A 25684-nucleotide genomic window follows, 5' to 3' on the forward strand; every position below is an offset into this window, starting at 1 on the left:
GACTAGAAATTCAAAAGCTATGTATAGAAGATTTTTTGGGTCTCGTAAGGAGCTTGGGTTTTTCTTCTTCTTCTTCTTTTGCTTAGAGGTAGAGAACGGCGGCTTGCTTTCGCCTGTGTGACAGTGGTGGTGGTGGTGAACCACATTGGGCTACTGTCGACCACATTATAAATTCCCTTCGGGAAAATTGTCTAACTCGGAGACTAAATGTAGATGCCACAGTTTGAACAGAGAGCTTGCTTTGGTTTAGCTTAGCTCGATACGTGTATGCTACACGGTGCGTAGTTGGTGGACCTGGGTGGGTTATGTTTTGTGCTTGATATATAGCCATAAATTGGTTTTGTTTGCATATTGGCTTTGGATGCTTATGCATTTGCCCATCTTTCTCACTGTTGCAGAAGATAATTGATAGAATGATGGGTAGGCTGGGGATGAAAATTAGGAAATATATATGATGTCCTGTTTTGCTCTCGTTTTGTTTGATTGACTGTTCAAGTGCTCTCGGCTAATATGTTCTCGTGTTGTTTGCTTGGCCAATGTTGTTTGATTGACGTATCAACTATCAAGAATTCAAGATAACATGTCAGTGGAGGTTGAGGGATGTGAGAAGATGACTCCAATCACAGAATTGGAATTGTGGGGCGATAAAAATGAAGAAGAGCCATCCCCTACCATGAGTGCGACAAACAAGGTACTTGGTTCCCCTCTTCCTCCTCGTGATTAGAAATATATATCCGATTGTTGGAATCATCATGAGAGAATAAAAGATATGGATGGAAAAACATATAAGGTCAAGTGCATTCATTGTAGGTCTGAGTTTAAGTACCATGTTGCTAATGGTATTTCCGCAATGAAGAAGCACTTGAAAACATGCAAGAAGTTTCCTTGCAATGTGGATAAGAGGCAAAAATTCTTTGAACCATGTAATATAAACTTGGCTAGCAGGGTAGGGCAGGGAGAGATTCTAGTACTAGTAGTGTCTTATTAACATGGTTGTTTAATCAAGAATATTGTAGGTAAATGCTTGCTCAGTTCATCATACCCTTTTTCCTTGGTTGAGCGTGTTGGATTTCGTGAGTTTTTCATTGAGTTACATCCTCTCTTCAAACATTTCTAACGTTTTATAGTTGCTAAAGATTACATGAAGTTGTATTTCTGTGAAAGAACTTGTTTGAAAACTTACTTTGGTAATATTAATTCTAGGATCGCACTCACAATTGAGTGGCGAATAGAAAAAAGGTGTCCACAATCACCATGGATAATGCTAGTTTAAATGATGTTGGAATTAGTTGTGAAAAATGGCTGAACTACGGTAGGTGAATCTATTGTACGTTTCCGAAATGTGGTTAAGTATGTGAGGAGTTCTCCCATAAGAATCAAAACATTTCAATCTTACACTGAGAGAGAAATGATCACTTACAAGGGTTCAGTTATTCTTGATATCGCCACTAGATGGAACTCCACTTACCTCATGTTAGACACCACCATAAAGTTCAAAAAAGCTTTTAAAAAGGTGGAAGAAGATGATCCATCTTTTGCAGTGAGTTTAACGATGATCTTCCTAAAGATGATGATTGGGAAAGTGTTATTATTCTTTCGGAAGTTCTACAACTATTCTATGATGTCACCAATCGGATGTCGGAGAGTTCATATGTTACTTCCAATAATTATTTTGAAGGGATAGCTCTTTTGTATAAATATTTGAAAGCTGAGGCGGATGTTTCGGATCCAAAGCTTCAATCTATGGATACGAAAATGAAAGAGGAATTTGACAAATATTATGGGAGTTTGGATAAAGTGAATATGATGGTATTGATTGCGGTTGTGTTGGATCCTAGAGCTAAGTTGAATTATGTGAATTTCTTGTATGTTAGGAGTATGTGAATTTTTGTATGTAAATTTCTATTGTATGTATCCAATATGTGATTAGGTATGTGAAGAGTTCTCCCATAAGAGCCAAAACATTTCAATCTTACATTAAGAGTGAAAGGATCACTTATAAGGGTTCAATTATTTTTGATGTTGTCACTAGATGGAAGTCCACTTACTTCATGTTAGATATCGCCATAAAGTTCAAAAAAGCTTTTAAAAGGGTGGAAGAAGACGATCCATCTTTTGCCAGTGAGCTTAACCATGATCTTCCTAAAGATGATGATTAGGAAAATGTCATTATTCTTTCGGAATTTCTAAAACTATTCTATGATGCCACCAATCGGATGTCGAGGTGTTCATATGTTACTTGCAATGATTATATTGAAGGGATAACTCTTTTCTATAAACATTTGAAAGATGTGGCGAATGCTTCGAATCCTAAGCTTCAAGCTATGGGTACGAATATGAAAGAGAAATTTGACAAATATTATGGGAGTTTGGATAAAGTGAATATGATCGTGTTTATTACGGTTGTGTTGGATCATGTAGCTAAGTTAAATTATGTGAATTTCTTGTGTGGACAAATTTATGATGATGAATCGAAAATTGAGATGTATTACAAGGTGAAGGACGCATTGGAGCGTTTGTATGAATTTTATGAGCAATCTTTTCTTGCTTCAAGTGATCGAAATTTTGGTGTCCAAAGTTTGAGTGCTAATAGTAGCGGTTCCAATGCCGATGCCGGTGGTAGCGAAGGTAACAAGATCAAGAAGTATGACATCTAAGCTTGGCAGAGAACCTTTATGCACTCGAACCAACAAATGTGCGATGACAACAAATATGAGCTTGATTAGTATCTTGAAGATAAAAATGAAAATATTCTTGATCTTGATCTTTTGATGTGGTGGAAGACTAGTAGCTCAAAATATAAGATCCTATCTTTGATGGCTCAGGATGTTTTGTCTATTCACGTAACTACTGTTGCTTCAAAGTCGACTTTTAGTAGATCGAGTCGGGTGCTTGATGTCTTTCGAAGTTCTTTGACTCTCAAAGTAGTTGAAGCTTTGATTTGCACTCAATATTAGTTGAGAACCGTTCGCGTGCTGATTAATGTTGAAGAGTGCATCGAAAATGCAGAAATATTTGAACTTGGTAAGTGATGTTTATATCTTTATATATTGTAATTTCTTTTATATATCTAATAAGTGAATATTTTATTTAATTTCTTTTTTTTTTAGATATGGATTGTCTTGATGAGAAAATTATCAATGATAAATAGAGTTGACAAGTTGAAGCGGAATGAATCAATGAATACATGTGGTGAGACTTTCTAATACTTATTTTCTGGAGAGTTGTTGTTCTCGTTAAATTCTGTTTATTTTGTTAAATTCTGTTTATTTCTAGATGCTAATTTGTGATGTTGCTACAATGCATTCTTTTGATATTTGGATGATTCTGTCCCCGATTTGCTGCTTGTTTGGAGCCTTTGTAAAGTGTTGTGTAATGGGTAGTTGGATGTTGCATTTTTTTTGTATAGATGGTAGAGACTTGGGTTTTGGGTTCATGGTTGTAGGAACAGGTTGAATTCAACTTGAGGAAGCTGTTGAACTACTAGTGTGTGTACATAGAAAAAGGAAGCAGATTGTATAGATAATAATAAGCGATTATATGTAACGTTACAATAGTGTGACAATGAGCGAACCTTAGTAGTAACGATCCATCTGCCTTTTTCTTCAAGAGAGTTTGAGGAACAGAGCCATTCAAGTTATTTTCACTTAAATTCCTACAAGTATTCATGACTAGAAGTTGACAGTCATATCTACTCAAGCTAGATAACCACACATAATCTTTTTGTTAAAAGCTCGGTAACTCACAGAACTTTCAAGCTTGGCATTTGTGCTAAAAAGTCGGGCACATACCCAGTTAATGAATTGTTGGATAAATCCCTAAAATTAAGCCAAAAAAGTACTGAGAAACTTCATATGCATGTACGTGCATATATACCCAGTTAGTTGAATTTTCAATTCGCATAGAGGTAGCTTTTACATATCAAAAGGTCTTCTTTTTCTTATGTGCGTGCATATATACACTTTTTTGTATTCTCAAAAGTGTGTAGGTTGAATACTATAGCTGATGAAAGATCAAAATCCTAATTTGCATATATTGGGAGATATATTGGGAAGGAGATATTTAAATTTAGGGTTAATACCGCGAAAAACCCCAAACTAGTATGTCTATAACAATTTTACCCCAAACTAATTTTTTAACCACCAAAAACTTCAAACCGATACACCTGTAACAAATTTACCCTCAATTTATTTTGATTAATTTTACTGTCAAATTGCTTTATTAAATGACACGTGGCAATTGATGAATGTACCGATTTTATGTTTTACCCTCCGTTTGTCATAGGCGTACCAGTTTATGATTTTTCGTGGTATTAATTCAATTTAATGAAAACTAACGGAAGGTAAATTTATCACAAATGTACCAGTTCGGGATTTTTTATGATCAAAAAATTAGTTTGGGGTAAATTTATCACATGTGTACCAGTTTGGGGTTTTTCCTGATCAAAAATTTAGTTTTTGGTAAAATTGTCACAAATGTATCAGTTTGAAATTTTTCGTAGTATTAACCCTTAAACCTACAAGGTGACCAAAGCAGTGAGATTGGAGAAGGATTCGGATACACCCCCTTTCAACATGCTGGAGCTCAAATTCCTGTACAAATGCCACTTTTATTACCAAAAGTTTGTTTGTTTGTTTGTTTTTTTGCTAGAAATCATAAGTTTGTTATTAATTAGAAGAAATCTCAATCAATACTGAAACAAATATTGACCAATTGGATTTTGCTAGTCTTACGCCAAATCATAAGTTTTTTGCTAGAAATCATAAGCTTGTTATTCATGAAGACTTGGGTTTTGCTAGTCTTACGCCAAATCTTAGCTTATGCTTGTGGGATGTGTTAATGCAGAGATGTGTTAAAGCATCTAAATATTAAAACACCAAATCTTTATTGTTTCCTTTTATTATTGAAGGTGGTGGAGGAGCTTGGAGGAGCAACTTGCTTTGATGACCAGAAACAAAATTTTCTACTCTGGAGGAGCTTGAAGGGGAATATGGGTTATGTGATTTTGCCCTGTGTTGTGTCTGCTTCTTTTGTTGAGAATTTTCTTATGGGTGGGTTTGCGATGTGATTATGGGGAAAGGAGATCATTAGAACCATTTGGGGTCAATGCAAGCAAACTTGGAACCATGAGGATAGCTGTAATATATAATATTTATGAACTGTTATTATTGTCATAGATATGGCTGTGGTAATTAATCTCGCCTAATTTATGCTTTATCAATCTTGCTCAAGAAGATAGTTTGACTTTGTGAGATCCACCTTGATTTTGATGAGAGTTTTCATCTTTAGTCGCAGATGATAAACAAATTCATTGTGTAACAGGCCACTCTTTATTCTTTACACCTTCACGATCTCCGTGATTTTTCCAATAACTAATCTTTCGTTTTGTTTAACTAAAAATAAAACAAAAAAAAGAACATGTTAGACCTAGAACCGACCTTGGAACCTGTAACAGGGTAGATTCCAGGCTCCACGTTTCAATGGATAGGCTCCAGATTCTAAAAAATGAAGAACATGTACATGAGGATAGGTTCCAGGTTCTAGGCAGAACTTATAAGAAACCTGGAACCGCTCACCCCCACCGCCAACTAGCAACGCTGTAGTTACTGAAGAAGAAATTTCCGGCGTGTGCTCATCACTGATGATGATACGAGATCTAATAATCGGCTGTCGATTATTTTGCTTGAAAGATTCGTTCTTATGAAACGAGTGTATACTTAACCCTGCCGATGCTCTATTCATCCTCATTGTTTTATGAATTTGACTTTGTTTTGTGGTATTCTAGGCTTTACTCTGCATTTATTTTCTTCGTCATTAAAGTCTATGTACTTATCATGTTTCATTTTGAGTAATAAATACAATTTTCTTTCAACAAAAAAAAAGTTTGTACCAATTTTGATCACATAATTGCATAATCAATGTCCTTCTATTATGGAATTTGGTCCGAATTACACGGCACTAAGCTCGTGTGAATCTTCATAGAGATTCCCCGAAAGAAATACAAAGTTTAGTTGAGTCAAATTTTTCGAAATAATGAAAGTGATCAAGGAAGCGCAAATCTTTTAGATAAACCTCTTAGGCTACGTTTAATAGTCAGGATAAAAGTCAAGATATTTTATCCCGTATTTGGTTCCTGTCCAAGATAGCATAAAGTTGGATATAAGGGAAATAGAGCCCACATAAAAATATCATTTGTGGGAAATGAGATAAAGGTGGATAGGATTTTTTATATCCATAGCATAAAAGTTATTTTTCATGAATAAATTAAAATAATATTTGGATTATAATATAAGAAAAGAAAATTCAAAATAACAAAAAATAATGGACAACTTTCGTTTTTTATTTATTTCTATTTTAATTTATATGTTTGAATTTTTTTCCATTTTATAAGATATATTTGTATATATTTTTATATTTATATTTATATAGTATTTATATTTATTACATATTTTAGGTATAGTAATATAGTTTATTATTTAATAAAAATTTTATTAAGGAATGATGGAAGGGAATAAGAAAGAAATTAAAAAAAAAGAGAGGAAAGATAATTAAAGAAATAAGTAAATAAAAATTAAGTAGAAAAACCCTAATTTAAAATGAACAAATTCAAACTTGAAATGAATCTTCCTTCTTCTCCGTATCTTTAGTTCACGTTGAAGCTTCACGACTCCTCTGTAATTTTTTGTTCACGATTAGGCTCCACGAAAATGACAAAAGAGTCAAAGCTCCTATTCCTCTGCAACTCTCTAGTTCACGTCAAAAATCCACAAAAGCAGCAAAAGAGTCGAAACTCCTCTTTTTCGTAGCTCTGTGATTCATGTTGAAATTTCACGAAGGTGTCGAGAGAGTAAGAAAAAATATACTTTTCAGAATCACGAAAGTCAATAATCATGTTTTCTTTCTCTTACTAGATTTTACGTTTACTAGCTAATCTACCCCGTCTATGTTGTTGTAGCCCGTTTACAATTCTTGTCATTGTCAAACCCGTTTCTGACGTAGATCGTACAATAATTATGAATTAATTGGTAGAGGCTATCTCCGTCTATGCATTTATGATTTCTTTAGGAGCGAACAGTAAGAAATTCTTACCATATCCGTTAATGCAATTTCGGGTTTATTTATATCAATATGCCGTTCATGCTAAACAATTGATATAATAGGATACGTAAAATATCCGGCTTTACTATCGCGATTCACCGAAAACAGTAGTAAAATCCTATATTTTTCTATCTTATCATATCAAATCCAATCCTGATTAGAAATCCATACAACCAGAACACGGTAAACGAGTAAAAGGAGCGGTAAGGAATCGAGCCCGTCGTATGCCTCCGGCGATGGCGTGTCTATGGCGCCGGCCAATGTTTGCATTCATTCGTCTGACGGCGGAGGGATCCATCGACGAAGGAGGGCCAAAAGAAAGCCCCAAGAGGTTTTTCTCCGGCTGGAACCGCGTGGGGGACTCGAGTCAAACGCGCAAAAATCTTCGACCCTCTCGAGCCGGGACTTCAAACGAACCGAGCCGCCAAATTGGATCGTTCGCCCTTCTCTTTCTATCTTTTCTCCTCCTCCATCTCCTCCTTCGTCCTCTTCTTTAGTCCGTCTCTCATCGCTCGGCGCTTCGTCTCTGCGAAAGCTTCGCGAGGGTTTCGCCGCTGAGCCGGATCTCCGAGGACCCGGGCTGACGGAGAATGGCGGCGGACGATCCCAAGCAGGGCGAGGGCGGCGGCGGCGGCGGCGGCGGCTTCTTCGCTTCCATAGCCTCGAGTTTCTCCAACTTCGGTAGCGCCATGACCAAATCGGTTAACGGGTGACTGCCCACTTCCCCGCTTTGATTTCTTCCTCCTGCTTGTTCATCTTCCGGGGAAATTTTACTCGCAGATTTTCGGAGCCGATCTAAGCTTGAGATTCGCGTTTGTCTTTGGGATGTGTTGGCGCTTGTGTATAGCGTCATTTGCTTGCTTTAGAGGCTTTAGAAAAAAGCTCGATTGAGATGTGCGACTATGTCTGGGGAACCTAATTTTTCTCGCTTTTTATCTGTTTGATCTTCGTGGGTGCTAGATTGCTACTTCATGTGGGTATCTGTTGTTCTGTGGTTTCGAATAAGATTCCCACCTCGTTGAAATTCGATATGTTTCTCTCTTTCGAACTGAGCGTGCAACCTGTTAGATCAAAAAAAGTTTAAGCTGTTAAAGAACATTGCAGTGACAAAAGTGATGATTTCACTTGTTTTAGTTGATGGTATTTGGTTTTTCTCATGATAGATTGTTGAACTGAAGTTGGCTTCTTTGTCTTATGTGAAACCAATACCATGACCATCCGATTCGAAGTCTTATTGCTTCTGCCATTACACCCCCCCTTCTCTCTCTCTCTCTCTCTCTCTCTCTCTCTCTCTCTCTCTCTCTCTCTCTCTCTCTCCTCCGACTTTTTGAACCGATTAGCTGGGTTTTGAGAGCGGTTCCCAGAGCAAATCAGGCTAGAGGAAAGTTGGTCAAAACACGAAATCTGAACTGTATGTTTTTCCCTTTTCTAGGATGCGCTAATAATGCTCAATAATGCCAGACTAATCTGCGGGATACATATTGGGCTTGCAACATTAATTGGTGTTTCCTTTTCTAGGATTCTGGGTTACGAGGGACTGCAGGTCATTAATCCAGAAGGAGGCACACAAGATGCAGAAGAGGAAGCGGCAAAAGGGAGGTGGAAACAGGAAGTGCGCTTTTTTTTCTTTCATGAATTTTAACTGTGTACTTTTTCGGCTGTAATCAGAAATTGAATTAATTGGATGTCATTATTACTGAGGAATAGATAGAATGGAACATTCTTTTACATCTGGGTTGGCAGCAAATTTCTTGTCAACATATCATCAGGCTTCTTGTTCTGTGTACAATATCTATGATACTATCTACAAGGGATCATTGGCATTGGGAAGTTGGAATCGGGGACATTTCAATGCTGCCTCATCTACATTTGGCCATTTTTCTTTTTTGTCATAGCCAATAGATTATTCTTCACATTTGGGTACTTGGTTTCCTGGCTAGCCTATCGTAGTCGCTACTTTTATCATTGAAAATGACCCGTGGTAAGCTCTATTGGTCCATATAAAATTGTTAAGTGATTATGCATAATTAGATATTATTTACCTAGTATTTTGCAACCTACTGTTTTCATGTCTCATCTGCATATGTCATGGTCCAACACCAAAAGCCATGTTAGCCTTGTTTATTTCACTACATGAAGCATCCGCCCGTGATGCATGTGAGACTTGATTTTTCGTGATAACATTGCCATGATTTTTAGAGAAGGAAATGCACAGTCGCACAAGCAACATGATATTCTGAAGTTCATGAGCTAAAAAATCTAACTATGACTGTTCCGCTAGCTAAATGGACCAGGGCATTTGTGATGTCAATAATAAATTATGGCTTATCACGAGCACTGAAAAAATTGAAATTAAGACCACACAAAAGAGTGTGGAATTGTTTCTCTTCTCCACCTGAGTTTTTCAACAGGGGTCTTGCTTATTTGTCACATCATACATCTACTCACTGTGACATGGTATTGGGGTTCTCATATTATCACTTCATTGGGAACTTTAGAAAATCGTTGTTCTTATTGAACGGATTAAGAGGCCCAATATGAGCATGTTCGTTGGTATTTTGATGCCTGTGTGTCGAACCTTGCTCTTTAATAAGGAAGAGAACACTTCGCAACTGCACAATGGTCATCCCTGTTCTTTTAAGATGATAATTGGTCTTATGACCAATAAGAACATGATAGATGCACTCTCATTTCCTGCATCCTTTCTTGTCATTCTAGGATCGAGATAGTTACTGGAAGATGATGCAGAAGTATATTGGTTCAGATGTCACATCGATGGTGACACTTCCTGTTCTCATATTTGAGCCCATGACCATGTTGCAGAGAATGGCCGAGGTTTGTCTGCACCAATATCTTCATTGAGTCAATGAAACGATTAGTCTGGATGTTGTCATGTTAGAGGAACACTTTATGATATCGTAAACATCGGTCGCAGATCACGGAGTACTCTCACCTTTTAGATCGGGCTGATGAATGTGAGGATCCCTACATGCGAATGGTATATGTGGGTAAGGAATCTCTTGTTTTGTATTTACGGGGAACATGCGGCTGTCTGTTGGTGTATGTACCCATAGATGCATAGATATATGTACATAAATATATGAATGTTTATATTTATATAAGCCTTTGTATGTTTGGGTATATGGCATTGGACTCATGGTCTTTATGACTGCAGTGTCATGGTTCATATCCATCTATTATGCGCTTCAAAGGCCCTGGAAGCCATTTAATCCTATTCTTGGTGAGACTTATGAAATGACAAATCATGATGGCATCACTTTTATAGCAGAGCAGGTGAGTTGTTGAAAGCTCAGTTTTTTTTTCCTATTCTTTTTGGATGATACCTTTTGAGCAGGAAAATAATGAAACCTTTCTGTCTCTTCTTCAAATTTCTACTTCTCAGGTCAGTCATCACCCTCCAATGAGTGCTGCACATGCCGAAAATGAACATTTTATATATGATATAACTTCAAAAGTGAAAACCAAGTTTTTGGGGAACTCAATTGACATTTATCCACTTGGAAGGTGAATATATATGTCGGTTTGATCAGTCTCCATCTGATCCTTGATGCTTCTCCATCTCTTTGTGCTATTGTGTATGTCAACTTCCTGGAGGTCTGTGCTCAATATGCGTTGTCTATGCAAATATACAGGTCTCGTGTGACCCTCAAGAAAGATGGAGCTGTTTTTGAATTGGTCCCTCCGCCCACAAAAGTCAACAATCTAATATTTGGACGTACTTGGATCGATTCTTCAGGGGAAATGGTCATGACAAACTTGACAACTGGGGAAAAAGTTGTGCTATATTTTCAACCATGCGGCTGGTTTGGGTAATGTTATCTTCTTCTAAGAGTCTTTCCCTTGCATCTGCTTTAGATAGATGTCTACTTTGATCACTTGCATTACATACTTTCTAAAGCAAACATTTCTAGTAGTGAAGCTTTGATATCTTAGGGCCTTGATAGATTGATCATCAAGGATGTGGGAACTTCTGCTCTGCATATTGCTTTTGTCATTTGATCATGTATGTTGATTTTCCTTCATTTTTACCACTGTATAGACTTGCGAAGCAATCAGTTTGAACTACTAAATCCGGGTGGCATTATTTACTCCACATTGTCGAGAAAGTTCTTTCAGTCATTCCTTCTGTGTTGAATATGGTGATAAATAATCTGTATTCAGTATTAACATTTGCAGTTCAATCTCTTCTTGTTGCAGGGCTGGTCGCTATGAAGTCGATGGCTATGTGTATGATGCTGCTGAGGAGCCCAAGATATTGATGACAGGGAAGTGGAATGAGTACATGAGCTACCAACCCTGCGACAAAGAAGGGGAACCACTGCCAGGCTCTGAACTAAAGGAGGTCAGTTCTTTCTTATCCGTGTTCAACCTTTCTTGGTAAAGATGGCATTTATTGGCTTTTATGTCTCTCACATTGGCCGTGACAGATAGATCATCATGTACTTTTGAGCATTACTTACATGCTCTATACACTCTCCAAACACACACACCCCCAGAGTACTTGTTTGATCAACATAAATGTTTAGTTGTGTATGCTTTAATGGTGATTTTGTATGTGTATCATGTGCTTATTGGTGATGTGGGTAGACCTTTGCTTATGTTTGGACATTAAATGTACTCTTTTAGTATATATTAAATCCCGGTTGATTTTGGAATTTACAGGAGTAAAAAGAAACAAAACTACTACCTTTTGGAGCATCTGTACATCTTAGTCATCCATATAGTTTGACTTTTCTAGCCCTTCTTTTCGGGTTCAGGATGCAGTATTTTAATAGAAAAATGGACTTTGGAACACCTATTAGCTTACATTAATCATACTGCATCTATCATTGAATCTTGGCTTTCATGAATCAATAGATACGCGCGCATATTACTACTAGTATGACCTCTTCTCTTTGATAGTATATGCTACTGGCATATGCCTACTCTTTTTATTTTTTTTGCTTTACTGTAATGTGTTTTCGGGAATCTTGTTGTATTTTTCTACTTTATGATTTTTCTCCTGCTATGGAAGAAGTAAACTTCCCAGTCTTAACCATAGGAATGGCTTTTTGTTTTGGTGGATCACTTTTTACTTGAATGAGATGAGAAGCTTGCAGTCCCACACAAATATGACCTCTTGGTTTGTTCTTATATATAAGGTATTATAAAAGTTAGTAGTGCAAATATGCTTTTTTTATTTTGGTTTGGGGGAGGGGGGGTTGTTGGGCGGGGGGATGGGCAGGGAGAGGGATAGGGAGGGACAGAGGACAGAGGACAGAGATGGTCTAGGATCTGCAGTAGGAACTACTATCAAATGCTGTTAAGCAGTCATCATATCTTGATATGAATGACCATAAGCATATTTGCATAAGGAACAGAATGAGATGGCCCTTGTATTTGGAGAGAGAGAGAGAGAGAGAGAGAGAGAGAGAGAGCGTCTGGGATTTGCAGTAGGAACTACTATCAAATGCTGTGAGGCATTCATCATATCTTGATATGAACAACCATTGGCGTATTTTCGTAAGGAGCAGAATCAGATGACCCTTGTATTTGGAGTCATTGTCAAACTATCATACTTGCTTCCTCGTCTACCAGGCTTAAATCTTACCCATGCACATTGGGAACCTGTCCCGCTGTTCCCTGCACCTAAACACCACCCTGCTGAGGCAAATTACAAAGTTTGAAAGGTTAAAGGGATAAACATATTCCACTCATTCAGATTCATGATGCATTGTAACTTTCAATGTCGAATTGTACAGTTTCTCAGCGATTACTGTCATACTTTTTGTCATGTTAGAAACCCATGCCAAATTCCTCAATTTAATCTTGATATTTTCTCTCCTGTAGGCCTGGAGAGTTGCTGAGGCTCCGAAAAATGACAAGTATCAGTACACATACTTCGGACACAAGATAAACAGTTTCAATACTGCTCCCAAAAAAGTTCTGGCTTCTGACTCTCGTTTACGTCCCGATAGATATGCACTTGAGCAGGGTGACCTCCCTAAAGCTGGTGCTGAAAAGAGCAGGTTTCTCTTCTTCTTCTTCTTCTTCTTCTTCTTCTTCTTGACTTTAGATGTGATGTTTTAATTTGGCATTAGTTGGTACATGCGAAAAAAATGAAGACTAATTTGCTTTGAGAATATGGTGTACTCTGCATTGTTGGAATGGATACTTTTCCTTTTCCTTTTCCTTTTCCTTTTCCTTTTCCTTTTCCTTTTTCGTTTGGTTGCAACATTCTGGAAAAAGGCAGAAACAGAGAAGGGTTATTTATAGGCAATTTGTTCTTTTTTCAGTTTGGAGGAAAGGCAAAGAGAAGAGAAAAAGAACCGAGAAATGAAAGGTCATAAATTCACTCCAAGGTGGTTTGATCTGACTGACGAAATTAGTCCCACACCTTGGGGCGATTTGGAAGTGTACCGCTACAATGGAAAGTATACTGAACATCGGGCTGTTGTAGATAGTCTAGACGCCATCGAAGAGCTTGACATTGGATCAACCGAGTTCAACCCCTGGCAGTACGAGGCAACTTCTGCTGAATAAGTTATCTAGTGCAAATTCTACTTCTTGAATTTTTTTTTTTTACCTCCTTTCTTTTACATAGTGGCCAATGTATATCATACTAGATCGTCTTGAATGCGATTAGCATGTCATTCGCCCCTTCTTTCTCTCGGCATTCTTTCATTCATGGGAGATCGTTTGGTATAATCTACCCGTGGCTGCAGCATGGTGTTAAAATAGTCATATGAGCTCATCCTATATAGCACGATTTCATTCCGAGTATTATGCATTTCATGTTGTCTCTCTTGTATTGATGTCTATGAGTTGGGCTTTCTTCGTCAGCATGACGTGGGTCCCGTGTGCAATTGCTGCATTCTGCAAACCGGGATGTGAAGTTGCTTCCTTATTCTGTGTAATTTTGCTGCTGGGATTTTCTTATACCCTATGCCAATACCTCAAGAGCGAGTATAGGATGCCAATGGGGCCACATAGATTAGTGCTGCAGACATTCTCATTATACCGTGGGTAAGACATGTATGATCATCCTACCATAGCCACATTTAGAAAAGTTATACATTTATACCCGATAATACAATTTTTCCATGAATAATGCAGTTCAACTCGTTTCAGAGACTGGGTCATATGTGATTTATAAGAGCTTCATGGTTAGATGTGGGTATTCTCTTCTTATGTCACGGGTTGTTCATCATTCTGGGTTTCTGAAGGTTCGTGCAGGCTGCAGAATTGTGAGTGGATAAGAACATAAAAACATTTTGATCATCACCGGATTGCCCAAGTGAGAAGCGGTATGCGGGTTTGTCTTTCTCGTCCCTAGTAATCACTGAACTTGCGCATTCTTTTAGGACCACGCCTTGAACAGAGTTTCACGATTCTATTCCTTTGTTCTTTTCCCACTTTTGAGGTGGTTCACACTAGTCAAATAGATTGGTTTTTTCTATTGTTTTGTGACTGAAAGTTTACGTGAGTAATAGCTTCCCTTATGGTTTAAGAATTCTTATGCTTTATTTAAAGAAAAATCTAGCCAAAGTACACACGGTTTGCATGTATGCAAAAAATTTTGACATTTAAAACATTTTGCAAAATCGTCTTATTTCAAAATATTTGAACTATCAATTGATATAAGAAATTGCTTACACAATACGAGAAAATTGTGTACATAGATATAGAAAGAGAAACATCTTAAGATTTGGGCTTTTTTTTAAAAAGTTGTTTACAAGATAAAATAGATTCGAATTTTAAAATTGAGATGAATGAGAAACAAAAATAGAATTATTAATCTACGCATTAGTCCATTGATAAAAGGTTTATAAAATAATAAATTGAGAATATTTTGGAAAAGAATGAAGAGGACTGTGGTCCCTTGAAGTAAAAGATTCTTTTTGTATTAATACATTATACACTAAAACTTATTTACCAAATTGTTTATTAAAAGCTTCATTTTTACATGAAAAATGAACGATTTGGAAAATGTTTTCCTAAAATTGTTGCTTATATCGCTCGAAAAGGAAAATGTTTTCATTCATTCATTTTTTTGAGCAATATAAGCAATCATTTTCAAGAAAATATTTTCCAAATCATTTGTTTTTTGCAAAGCAAACGATGTTTCACAGAAAACATTTTCCTAAAAATGATTAATTATATCACATATAAAAATAAATGAACAAAAAATATTTTCACTGTTTATGAAAATATTTTTCATTGACTAAGAATTATTTCAAGTGATGCAAGTAATCATTTTTAGGAAAATGTTTATCAAATCATTCATTTTCCGCGAAAATAACCACGAAAAACATTTTCCGGCGATTGGATCACTCAGGAATACGAGTCAACGAAAAATATATGTTTAAATTTAGGAAAATGATTTCCTCTTTAAAAAATCGAAAATCATTTTCCATCAACCCTGATGTCCGTGCACTGGTTTGGGGCGCCCCGGCCCATGTCTATTGAGGCTAACCTTGGATCCCCCTATGTCCAATCGAGGCATGGGCTCGGGAACTCGATGCTAGCCCCCGAGTCCCCTTGGGTAGATCGAGGTCAAGCCCAAGATCCCAGTGCCCATGCCTGGGTCCATTAAAGTTGAGCCCAGTATTGCCTATGCCTGAGTCCATCAAGGTTGGGCCCAAGACTTTAGCGCCGCCTCTGGTCCCCTTGGGTGTATCGAGGTTGGGCTCAGGACACCAACGCTCGAGTCCTCGATGCTTACACCCCGGTCTATCAAGGCCGTACTTGGGTCCCCGGCGCTCGAGTTGGGATCCATTGAGGCCGAGCACCGAACACCAGTGCCCATCCCCGGTCCTATAAAAAAAGTGCTTGGGTCTCCAATGCTCGCATCCGAGTCGATTGAGGCCGAGCCCAAGACCCATGCCCAAGTCCCTGCGCCCACGCTCGATGCCCTTGCGCTTGCACCCAGGCTTGGGTCCCTTATGCCAGTGCATGAGTCCAACGAGGTTGGGCCCGAGTCCCTAGCGCTTAGGTCCATCTATGCCGAGCCTAAGTCTCTAGCGCTTGGGTCCATCTACGCCGGGCCCGAGACCCCGATGGCAGTTCTTGGGTCCTCCACACATGCGTCTATGTTCATCAACGTCGGGCCCGGGACCCTAGTACCAATGCTTAGGTCCCTAGCGCCAGGCCCATGTCCATCATGGTCGGGCCCGGGTCCCTCCGACCAAGTCTGGCACTGAGTTCCCGGGCTCGATCTCGATGAACCCGGGCTCGGCCTCGATGGACCCGGGCACTAGCGCGAGACTTGGGCACAAGCAGCGGGGTCTCTGGCTTAACCTCATTGGACCCTGTCATGGGCATGGAGACCTGGGCACAAGCACTGAGGTCTCAGCCTTGACCTCAATGGACCCCATCATGGGCACGAAGACCTGGGCACAGGCATGGGCAGTAGGATCATGAGCCTGGCCTCAATTAGACCCGAGCACGAGTGCTGAGGTCTCGAGCCTCAACTTCGATGGACTTGGGATCGGGCGTAGGGGATTCAGGCACAAGTATTAGGGTCTTGAGCCCGGGTCCGGGGACCCAAGCACGGCCACCGAGGTCTCGAGGCCGGCCTCAATGGACCTAGGCCTAGGCGCCGAGGTCCCCGGCCACTGTGGACCTGATTGTCGGGGACCGAGACACAAGTATTAGGGTCTCGATCCCAGCCTCAATCGAACAAGGCTCAAGTGTCGGGGACCCAAGCTCGAGCACCGGGGAATAGGGGGACCCAGGTATCCGACTAGTCTATGAGTTTAAGAAAATAAAATTATATGTTCCATTCCAAACGATGAAAAATATTTTCTAGTTCTTTCTCAGATTTCATCCAAACACCAGAAAATATTATCATTTTCCTGAAAAATGATTTTCTAGAAGGGCAATATTTTTAGCAAAACAAACAGAGTCTAAGTAATGTAAGAAATTCCTCTCGAATATTTAAATGGGTCTATCAATTCCAAAATCGCGTCATTTAATAAGTCGATTGAAATAATATTGTGAGAACAAAAATGTGTCTAGGGCAAGAAAATCATACAAGATCTTTTAATGAAATATTGTACATTGAATCAAATTCGATCCAAAGAAGCGCCTTCGCTCGTTAACCCCTCATCGAGACGAGACCTAGATGGCAACCTAACCTAGTCCGTTGGTTTGGGCCGACGAGGAAATGTCACTGGCTCGTTTGTCGATCCAAGGCTTAGGCATGAAAGTATAAATAAGGTTATGTTGAGGATGGAGGGTTGTACACGGTACGGTGGTTTCGGTAATAATAAGAAAAGTACGGTTGTAATTTCAGTATCTCTGACCTTGCTTTTCAATGGAGCGAGAGATCTTCCTACTACTAATCCTAGATTTGGTGCTATTATAAAAATGTCACTGGCCCAGGTTCGATCGTCGCGCCCCCGGCATGAGCGCGCAAAAAGGGGCGCAACGATCGGATTTCTCGTACGAGGACGCACTGTTTCTTTTGTCGGGAGGTTAACTGCTGCTCCTGCGGCGTCGTGTGCGCATTGGGTCGGAGACCCATCACGGACCACGTTCATTGCATTCTCTTTCAAGTGCCCTCTTACTTTAAATCTGGATGCCATTCCCAATTCCACGTGATTCCTTTTGTTTGTTCCCCCCACATTAAAAAAGAGCAAAAAGAATTTATAAAAAAAAATGCCATTCCCCTATTGAAATATATAATATAAGGGATTACATATGATTCTATTCTTTAAAATCTCCATTATAGTTAATGGTGATGCGCACATTGGCTACCTGATGTAACGGACGGAATCAATTATAATAGGGGTTAATATCATTATGAATCTCGACTCGGTACTCTTACGATAAATTACCCCCAAACTACTTTTCGTCCCGTAAAGAATCTGAAACCGATAGTCCATAACTCATTTGCCTCGGAATTGATTTTCGTCTCACAAAAAATCATAAACCGGTACCTTACGACACTTTTACATCGAACTAATTATCGTCTCACAAAAACTTCATAACCCCGACCCAAATACTACTCTCCGTTAAACTGCATGCGTGTCAGCACATACAGATTTTTCACACCGAATCCGTCATTCTGCACGTCAAATCTGTTTTGCATTAGTCTACCATGTGTGTTAACGCATATGTGTTTTGAAGGGATCTTAGACGGAGTGCTGACAGGATAGATTTGGATCAAGGGTATGAATTTAGGTTTTTTCGTGAGACGAAAATAATGCTTGTTAAATTACCCTAAAATGGGTATACTTGACAAATAGTAGACGAAAAAACAGATAAAACAATCTTTCGATAATCGCTCTTTACGTGCAGTTGCCACTCAAAAGTCATTATCGATCGAATTCTACAAGGTGGATGATATTGATAGAGTCATGGTCATACTTATTAACTATTCAAGACAGTTCACAAGCGGTGGATACACTTCGCTCGAAATAATTAGTCAATGAAAAATATTTTTATTATTGACAACAATTTATATTTAAACATTTTCATGAATGATAAAAATATTTTTTATCCATTCATCTTTGTAAATGATACAAGCGATAAATTTTAATAAATATTTTCTAAATTATTTATTTTTCGCTAAACAAACGAAACATTAGTATTGTATACAAATGACAACTCACATTGGACAACCATGACATGTAGGAAGAACTCGTTGACCTCTACCATTCAAAATTAGAAGTCTGATATTTGAATCAGGGAAAGATCAGAAATTGAACTCTCTTAATTGGCTTTTTTGGGTCGCAACAAGTCAATGCGCTCATTAGTTAGCCAAACTTGCGTCAGGAACCCAACTCAACACATTTACATACTTCTAAAAAAAAAAAAACTAGGGGTGTGCACTGGGAACCGGCTTGGACCGACCATTGCAAGGCTAATTCTCGAGAGAACCGATCCTAAAACTGGCTTCTTGACCAGTTCGTTTTCCGGTTCCAAGGCGAAAACCTCTGGTTCCTGGGTTGAACCGATTCTAAACCAGTTTTGTAGTCTCTTTTTGAAAAAAAAAAAAATATTTGCACCAATTGAAAATCGAGCAATGGTTTTCAACATAAACATACAACAATATAACCACTTGACCAATACATATTTTTGCAGTGAAACGATACAATTTTAATATTTTAATTTGATTTTTCTATACAAAAGAAAAAATGGACTGGCTCCTGGATAGAACCAAAAAGCAGAAACAATTGGATTGATTCCCGGTTCTAATTATTTAGAACCAAGATTTATGGGGTCGATTTCCGATTTTAGACTGAGAACCATCCACTTTGGAAATGATTACTCCTTCTACTAAGTACAATATAATTTCCATCAAATGAATCTATAACGTGTGGATATGCTAGTTCTACTATTTTATGGTCGTTCCACTAATGGCTTGCTCCAACGGTCATGGGCCATCTAGATACTATGGTCTAAGTCTGCTTTTGTTTTTTCCACGGTCAAAGCCTACTTTCCCTCCTCTAGAATTGACGTTTCATTGACTCTAGGAGAGAGATACCCCACTAAAGGAACAAGAAAGTTTACGTTAAAATATTTAAATATTAAATTATATCTTCGTTCATTAATTTATATTTTCATAATAATTAATCTCACAAAAATTCACTGTTGGTAGCTAATCTCCAATTTGTGCTAGAGATTCCAACCCCAATTATATAATAAACATCTTTATACTATATAGTACGACGTGAACATTATTTTTCTAAGAAAAAGACAAATTCCTTTATATTTTACTTTTTTTGTTTTCATTTTTCTTGATTTCTATTATTTTTTATTTGTCATACTCTAACTCTCAACTCACTCTCAGACTTTTGCTCAGTCTCTTGCAAGACGTGGGAGTCTAAATCCATATTTGAAACTACACATCTCTACTACTAGCCCGCCCTAAGAAGGTGGGGATTCGAACTCCCCCTCTCCCCTTTACCAAGTAGGAAAGGTGATCACTCGGGCAAACCCTAGTGATTTGGTTTCTATTGTTTGATGCTTCCTTTTCTGAACTGATTCTCTATATTCGAGCTGTATATTGGATATGTCTGAGTTCTTTTCATTTTGACCCAACGATTGCCACAATTTTCCAATTGACTGGCCCAATTTTTCTCCCTCCTTTTCTCCCTTCAAAGCACACGTGAGAAGAGAATGTTAGGTCAAAAAGTCATTTATGTAGCAATTGTCATGTTTTTCCAGGAGTCCGACAAATTTAGTCTCTTGTGTATTGCTGGCGAATATGCGCAAGCTCTGCGCGTATGTTAAAAATTATCATATCAAAAAATAACGAGTAAAGATATTTACACGCGTATAGTTTCAAACATCACATAAATAGAGCAAAAAATTACCATTTTGCTATGATCTTGTTATGTAAGTAGGTAACCTTTTGCAATGTTTTAGTTTTTTATTCTAATTTTTACTTTCATCATTTGATGCTGTGTTTTTTTTTTTTTGGTTGACAGACATGAGAAGAACTCGCGTCATCCTGGCTTGCGTCGGTTACAATGAGTAAACTCTTTTATGGGATATCAGGAAGGCCACATGCCTAATCTTGAATAATTTCGAGATACAACGTAAACTGGCAGGTTCGAACTTGCATCCCATGGGTCATATCAAAGCACGCTCCTCTGGAAAACCACGCTCAATGCCTCCTCCTCCTCCTCCACCGGTTTCATTGGACCACCTGGAAACTAAACCGATCGGTCCAATCCCAGGACCAGATGATCATGTTCCTAGTTTCGAGGTAAAAAACCGATCACCCCTAGCAGTGCCATCAATTGCTCTGCACCTCGCAGGGGCATTTGATATTGTGCTGTTATTTGGCAACAATCAGTTCAAAAAAATTTCAACTCCATATAGTGTTTTAGTAACTAAAATTATTTGAAATGCTTTTACACGCTTCATGCAATTAAATGAGAACTCGATTATCTATATAATTGTATAAAAGACAAATGATCTCCTACAACAAATATGATGTCCACGGACAAAAGCGCAACTTAATGATTTAACTTTATTTCTCATGAATTTCAATATCAAGGTTTGCATATTTTTTATTCTAAAATGAAATTACTAAAAAATTTCAAAGTGGAAATGTTTTTTTCTCTTTTCACAAAATATCATTCTTCCATTTGCTATTTTGTTGGTGATAACGATACATTGATCTTTCTCGTGTGACATGGAATCAATCATTCTGAAAACTAAATTGTTTCGAATTAAAATACGTGTTAGCCAACACATTATAATTTCCAAACCGATAATAAAAATGTATTTACTGTATTAGATATTAGGGCATAAGTTATCAAAAGCCCTAAATTATGTCTACTGAACACATTTATCCTAAACTTTTTTCTGTGACACCAAAAATCTCAAATTTGTGCATGTGTGACGCATTTACCATCCGTCAAAGTTCTGTCAATGAGAACCATTAAAAATCTACCTACATGGAAAGCAAACGGTGTTTCTGGCGCTCACATGGCTTAAGTAAAATAATAAAAATGTTGTTTTTACTGAAAAACAGAATTTTGACAAAAGGTAAATAGGTCACATGAGTACAAGTTTAGGGATGTTTTACGGTGGGTATAATTTTGATATTGTTTATGTCATTCAGAGTAAATACGTTACAATTGACATAATTTGAGATTTTTTTTAACTCTTTTTCTAGATATTACCTAAATGCACGTTATGTCGATGTTGAAACTTTTGTTGTTACATTGAACGTGGGAAAATACAAAACTAGCGAAAAGGGAAAACGACAAAGAAAGCATAGGCAGTCGCACGTCGCGCTTCCCCACTCACACACGGCAGTACCGGTCAACCTAAGATGGACAGGCAATTCCCGTGGGGCCCATAATTGAGATAGTGAGAGTACGTCACAGGTTATGCGGTCTAAAGAAATAAAATAATAATTTATAACGTGAAAGTGAAAAAAAATTACCCGATCAATCTTAAATTTATCATATTCTGACTAAAAAAACTTTTTAAATTTATTGTACAAATACCAATTTAATTTTATCAATTAAATCCTAAACTTTTGTGCAAAATTTCAATGTAGCCTTTCCAGTCAATTTTCGCCTGGGATTGCTGATGTGGTGGTCCAGTTATCGCCGGCCATCATTTGTGACACGTTGTCACGTCAACAATTTCCAGTGAAAATTGGCTAGAAGAATTATATTAGAACTTCAAGTAAAATTTAATTGGCAAAATTAGGAAGTTTGGGACATAATTTGCATTCTTACTTTGGTAAAGAACTGATTGGACAACTTCCCTGCGAAGCTATCCATAGAAGGATTTCATTGAAGAGTGTCTTTAGAACATTTATTAAGTAAATAAATATGGAAAAATGCAACTTGTTAAATTACACACCCTAAGATTGATATATTTGACATTTGTAGATAAAAAAAAATAGACAAAGACTGTTTGGATTATCTATCTTTACTTGCAATTTTGCAAGTCCAAAGTTATTATCCAACGAGTTCCACGAGGCATATAAATATTGATAGAATTATTTTCATGCCTAATTTTCAGTCCAAATGGCGGATTCATTAGTTAGATTTAACCTCGTCTCTTAAGATGAGCTTATTGTAAAAGTTTTTCTAATATGAGCTTCATTAATTGAGATTGTAATTAACCATTTTACGGGCTTAAGATATAAAGATTCTTAATTAGTCTAATATAAGGACTGGCTAGTGTGGGCCGACTAAGGCCAAACCTGTGATGAGAGGGTTTGGCTTAAAATTTTATAAATAGTGCTCAAGTCCCTTCTCTAAACCTAACGCACAAATTATTTCACATAAGGAGCAGACACTAACTGTAAGAGGCAATCTAATTGAGCCAGAGGTAATAAAGAGGATCGTCGCTATTCCACATCAAGAACAATGGATTCCAAATTATGTGCGCAAATTCCTTTTACTCGATAATATGCATTCTACATTCTAGCTATTGAGATCTTGGGTGTCGTTTTCGTGGCCAACAATTATTGGAACACGTTGACTTGATTGGTTTTTTTCTTCCCATCCCCTTTTTTTTATCGGACGTAATTGAGTTAATTAATGTTGGCTAGCAATATCACCTCAAAGGGGGACATGTGATTTTAAAAAACCTTGGAAGTAATAGCACCAAATTTGATTACAAGGTAATCAATTAATACGGGATATGAATATGATCAAGTTCTGGTAATATTCAAGTAGTGTCGTGCAGCGTCTCTATCAAGCAGTGATTGAGTATGAGCAGAGAGATAGAAGATAATGCACACATAGTTTATAGTGTTTCTTCTTTAATACTCCTCAGCTTCCAAAATTCTCATTGGACAATTTTCAGGAGGATGAATCTCCAATCTACCCGCTGGACAATTGTGGAGAAGATTAGGTAACCATTAAGGTCGATCAATCAGAATCTCCGTAGATTTGGCCGCCCATACAATCAAACCTTGATTCCCAAAATGGAGTGTTTCGGCTAAGGAAAGAATCTTGCCTTCAGGATGATTGTTAACCAAGATATCTCGCATGATTTAATGTTCCGTGAAGATAATCCTTAAGATTGATAAACAATCACGATCTCCTAACGAGAGAATCCATACCAGATCATAAGTTGTCAAGAATGAGATAAAATATCTCAAAGTATTAATCTTGAAAATCATGACAAGGACTTTGTCTCAAGTAATATGAGTAATCTGCTAATATTCAGCTATCGCAGTACTTTGGTGATATTCAACACTTTGCTGATATCCAGCATTTTGCCCTGCTGATAATTGCTGATATCCAGCCTTCGCCTTGCTGATATCTACATAGTTACCTTGCTGATATCCTTGCAATTCGTTGTTTCTGGCTTTTTGGATATGATCAACCGTTCTAATCAGTATACTTTGACAACGATAGTTATGTAGATATTGTAGACATAAAATCTCGATACTTTCAAGTCAATATGAACTCTCCATTCTATGGGTTTTTCACTCATAAATAATCTTTTTAACGTGAATATTACTTGAAACATAAATGCTTCTTGCATTTATCAATATCGATATAAAAATCATGGATAATTTTGTCTAACTTCAAAATATATTATGAGGTTATCTCAACAGTATTTACTTAGAATTGCATAGAAATGACAATTCATACCGGACGCCCATAACATTGTTTACACACAGAAGTAACCAATTCGTTGTGGTCAACGTATAACGAAGTTTAATCGCTCGGGTGGGATTGGTTGATGAAAGTAATCCAAGCCATTGATCAATCGAGAACCATGTGGCATGGATATTGACATCTACAAAGTAGAGCCAACGCGACGGACTCTTTCATGCACGCGATAAATGCCTGTTGTTGCTTTGCACTTGCACCTTTTGTCGACAGCCACTTTGGAAATTACGCTATTTGAGAAAGCGAAGATCTTCTGGCTTACATTGAAAGGCAAACAGGACAATGACCATATACATATAGTCAACGAAATTACACGCCTCCTCTTCTCTAACGAATTCGAAAGACCGGACGCGCGGTGCGCCCAAGAGCTCTGTGACGCAAATCTTGCTCATTTTGCCTCCAGTATTCGCGGTAGGGCGAGAAGGTCGGGTTCGGGGGGATGCTCATCTCTGTGCACACAAACGGCGGGCGTTGCGCGAAGGCAAGCTCCACGGTCTTGAGAGGACTTGTTCGGCCAGTTTAGGGTTAAAAATCGTCAGGGAAAATTACCCAAAAAAAAATAACTAAACATATCGCGCTCGTACCAATTCGGTCTTATACCTTTCAATTTAGTCATTTTAATCCTAAACCTTTTGCTAATTGAATCTTTCTGGGCAATTTTGGGAAAATAATTAATTTTTTATTTTTCGCGAAATAAACAGCACCTAAATTCCCTTTTCTGTATCTTCATATTATATAAATTACTTTCCATCTAATTAAGGAAACTACGGGGGCTTTTCGGACATTCGGCAACACTTAATAGGGTAGGGCGTTTGGGACCAATACGAAAATTATAAATTACTTTATCAGATGGTGTGCACTAGCACACGGTTCGATGTGATCCCCGTATCGATAACTTTTTGTTGTTACCCTAGAACGTGGGAATAAAAATAAACGAAAAGAAAACAAAGCGATAAAAAAGACAAGTTGCAAACTGCCAAGACAACCTCGGCACTAGGCAGTGTGACACGTCGGACTCCCACTCACGCGCAGCAGCACTACCGGTCAACCTAAGCCGGACAAGCACTGGGTTTGTCCCAACGCCACTCTTCCCACTTGAGAATGTCTCCCCGTCTTAACTTATCGTTAAGATGGGGACGTGTAATTTCAGGATTTCGATTCTCACGCTCTGCAAAAAGGTAGAATAAAAATTTAAAAGTGAGATAAGAGATAAAATAGAAGTAAGAGTAGGATTGACAAAAAAAAAATAAAACTTAAGACAGACGACAGTGCATGCAAACTTCTTCTGGTGTTTTTGGGGGTGGGGGCCGACACCGCCACGTCACCCCTCGGCATGTGCGAATCGAAGTTCCATCGTATCCCTCCTGTCTCGACGCGCACCTCCCCTGCATAGGCTTCGAGGGGGCAGAACAGTAATTTTGCGCCCCCCCCCCCCCAGCAAAGTGAAAATGACTGTGCAGTTCGGTCCCCGCCCG

At 38.1% G+C, this 25684-nt stretch overlaps 1 protein-coding gene across 2 annotated transcripts; it reads left to right on the top strand.

Moving 5' to 3' along the window:
* The first annotated feature begins 484 nt into the window (after positions 1 to 484).
* On the top strand, positions 485 to 13765 carry LOC115672299 (oxysterol-binding protein-related protein 3C-like). 2 transcript variants are annotated; one of them, XM_056316484.1, is made up of 11 exons: positions 485 to 691; positions 3111 to 3192; positions 8617 to 8710; positions 9817 to 9933; positions 10034 to 10106; positions 10274 to 10392; positions 10502 to 10623; positions 10752 to 10928; positions 11317 to 11461; positions 12949 to 13127; positions 13395 to 13765. In XM_056316484.1, the coding sequence occupies exons 2-11, from the start codon at positions 3188 to 3190 to the stop codon at positions 13639 to 13641; spliced, it is 1278 nt and encodes a 425-aa protein (XP_056172459.1). In that variant the 5' UTR covers positions 485 to 691; positions 3111 to 3187; the 3' UTR covers positions 13642 to 13765. The 2 variants fall into 2 exon arrangements, with proteins under 2 accessions (XP_056172459.1, XP_030449936.1); XM_030594076.2 differs by lacking the exons at positions 485 to 691; positions 3111 to 3192 and adding an exon at positions 7575 to 7807.
* The last annotated feature ends 11919 nt before the right edge of the window (positions 13766 to 25684 follow it).

This window comes from Syzygium oleosum, unplaced genomic scaffold (genome assembly GCF_021117445.2).
Source record: "Syzygium oleosum isolate NSW1041296 unplaced genomic scaffold, Sole_v2.1 Sole_v2.12, whole genome shotgun sequence".
Taxonomy (NCBI): Eukaryota; Viridiplantae; Streptophyta; class Magnoliopsida; order Myrtales; family Myrtaceae; genus Syzygium; species Syzygium oleosum.

Excerpts from the sequence above, each read along its gene's own strand:
- LOC115672299 (XM_030594076.2), top strand. The coding sequence starts at position 7,689 with ATGGCGGCGGACGATCCCAAGCAGGGCGAGGGCGGCGGCGGCGGCGGC. Across the intron at positions 10,107-10,273 it reads CATGCGAATGGTATATGTGG|TGTCATGGTTCATATCCATC; the intron begins GTAAGGAATCTC and ends TTATGACTGCAG. Across the intron at positions 13,128-13,394 it reads GCTGGTGCTGAAAAGAGCAG|TTTGGAGGAAAGGCAAAGAG; the intron begins GTTTCTCTTCTT and ends TTCTTTTTTCAG.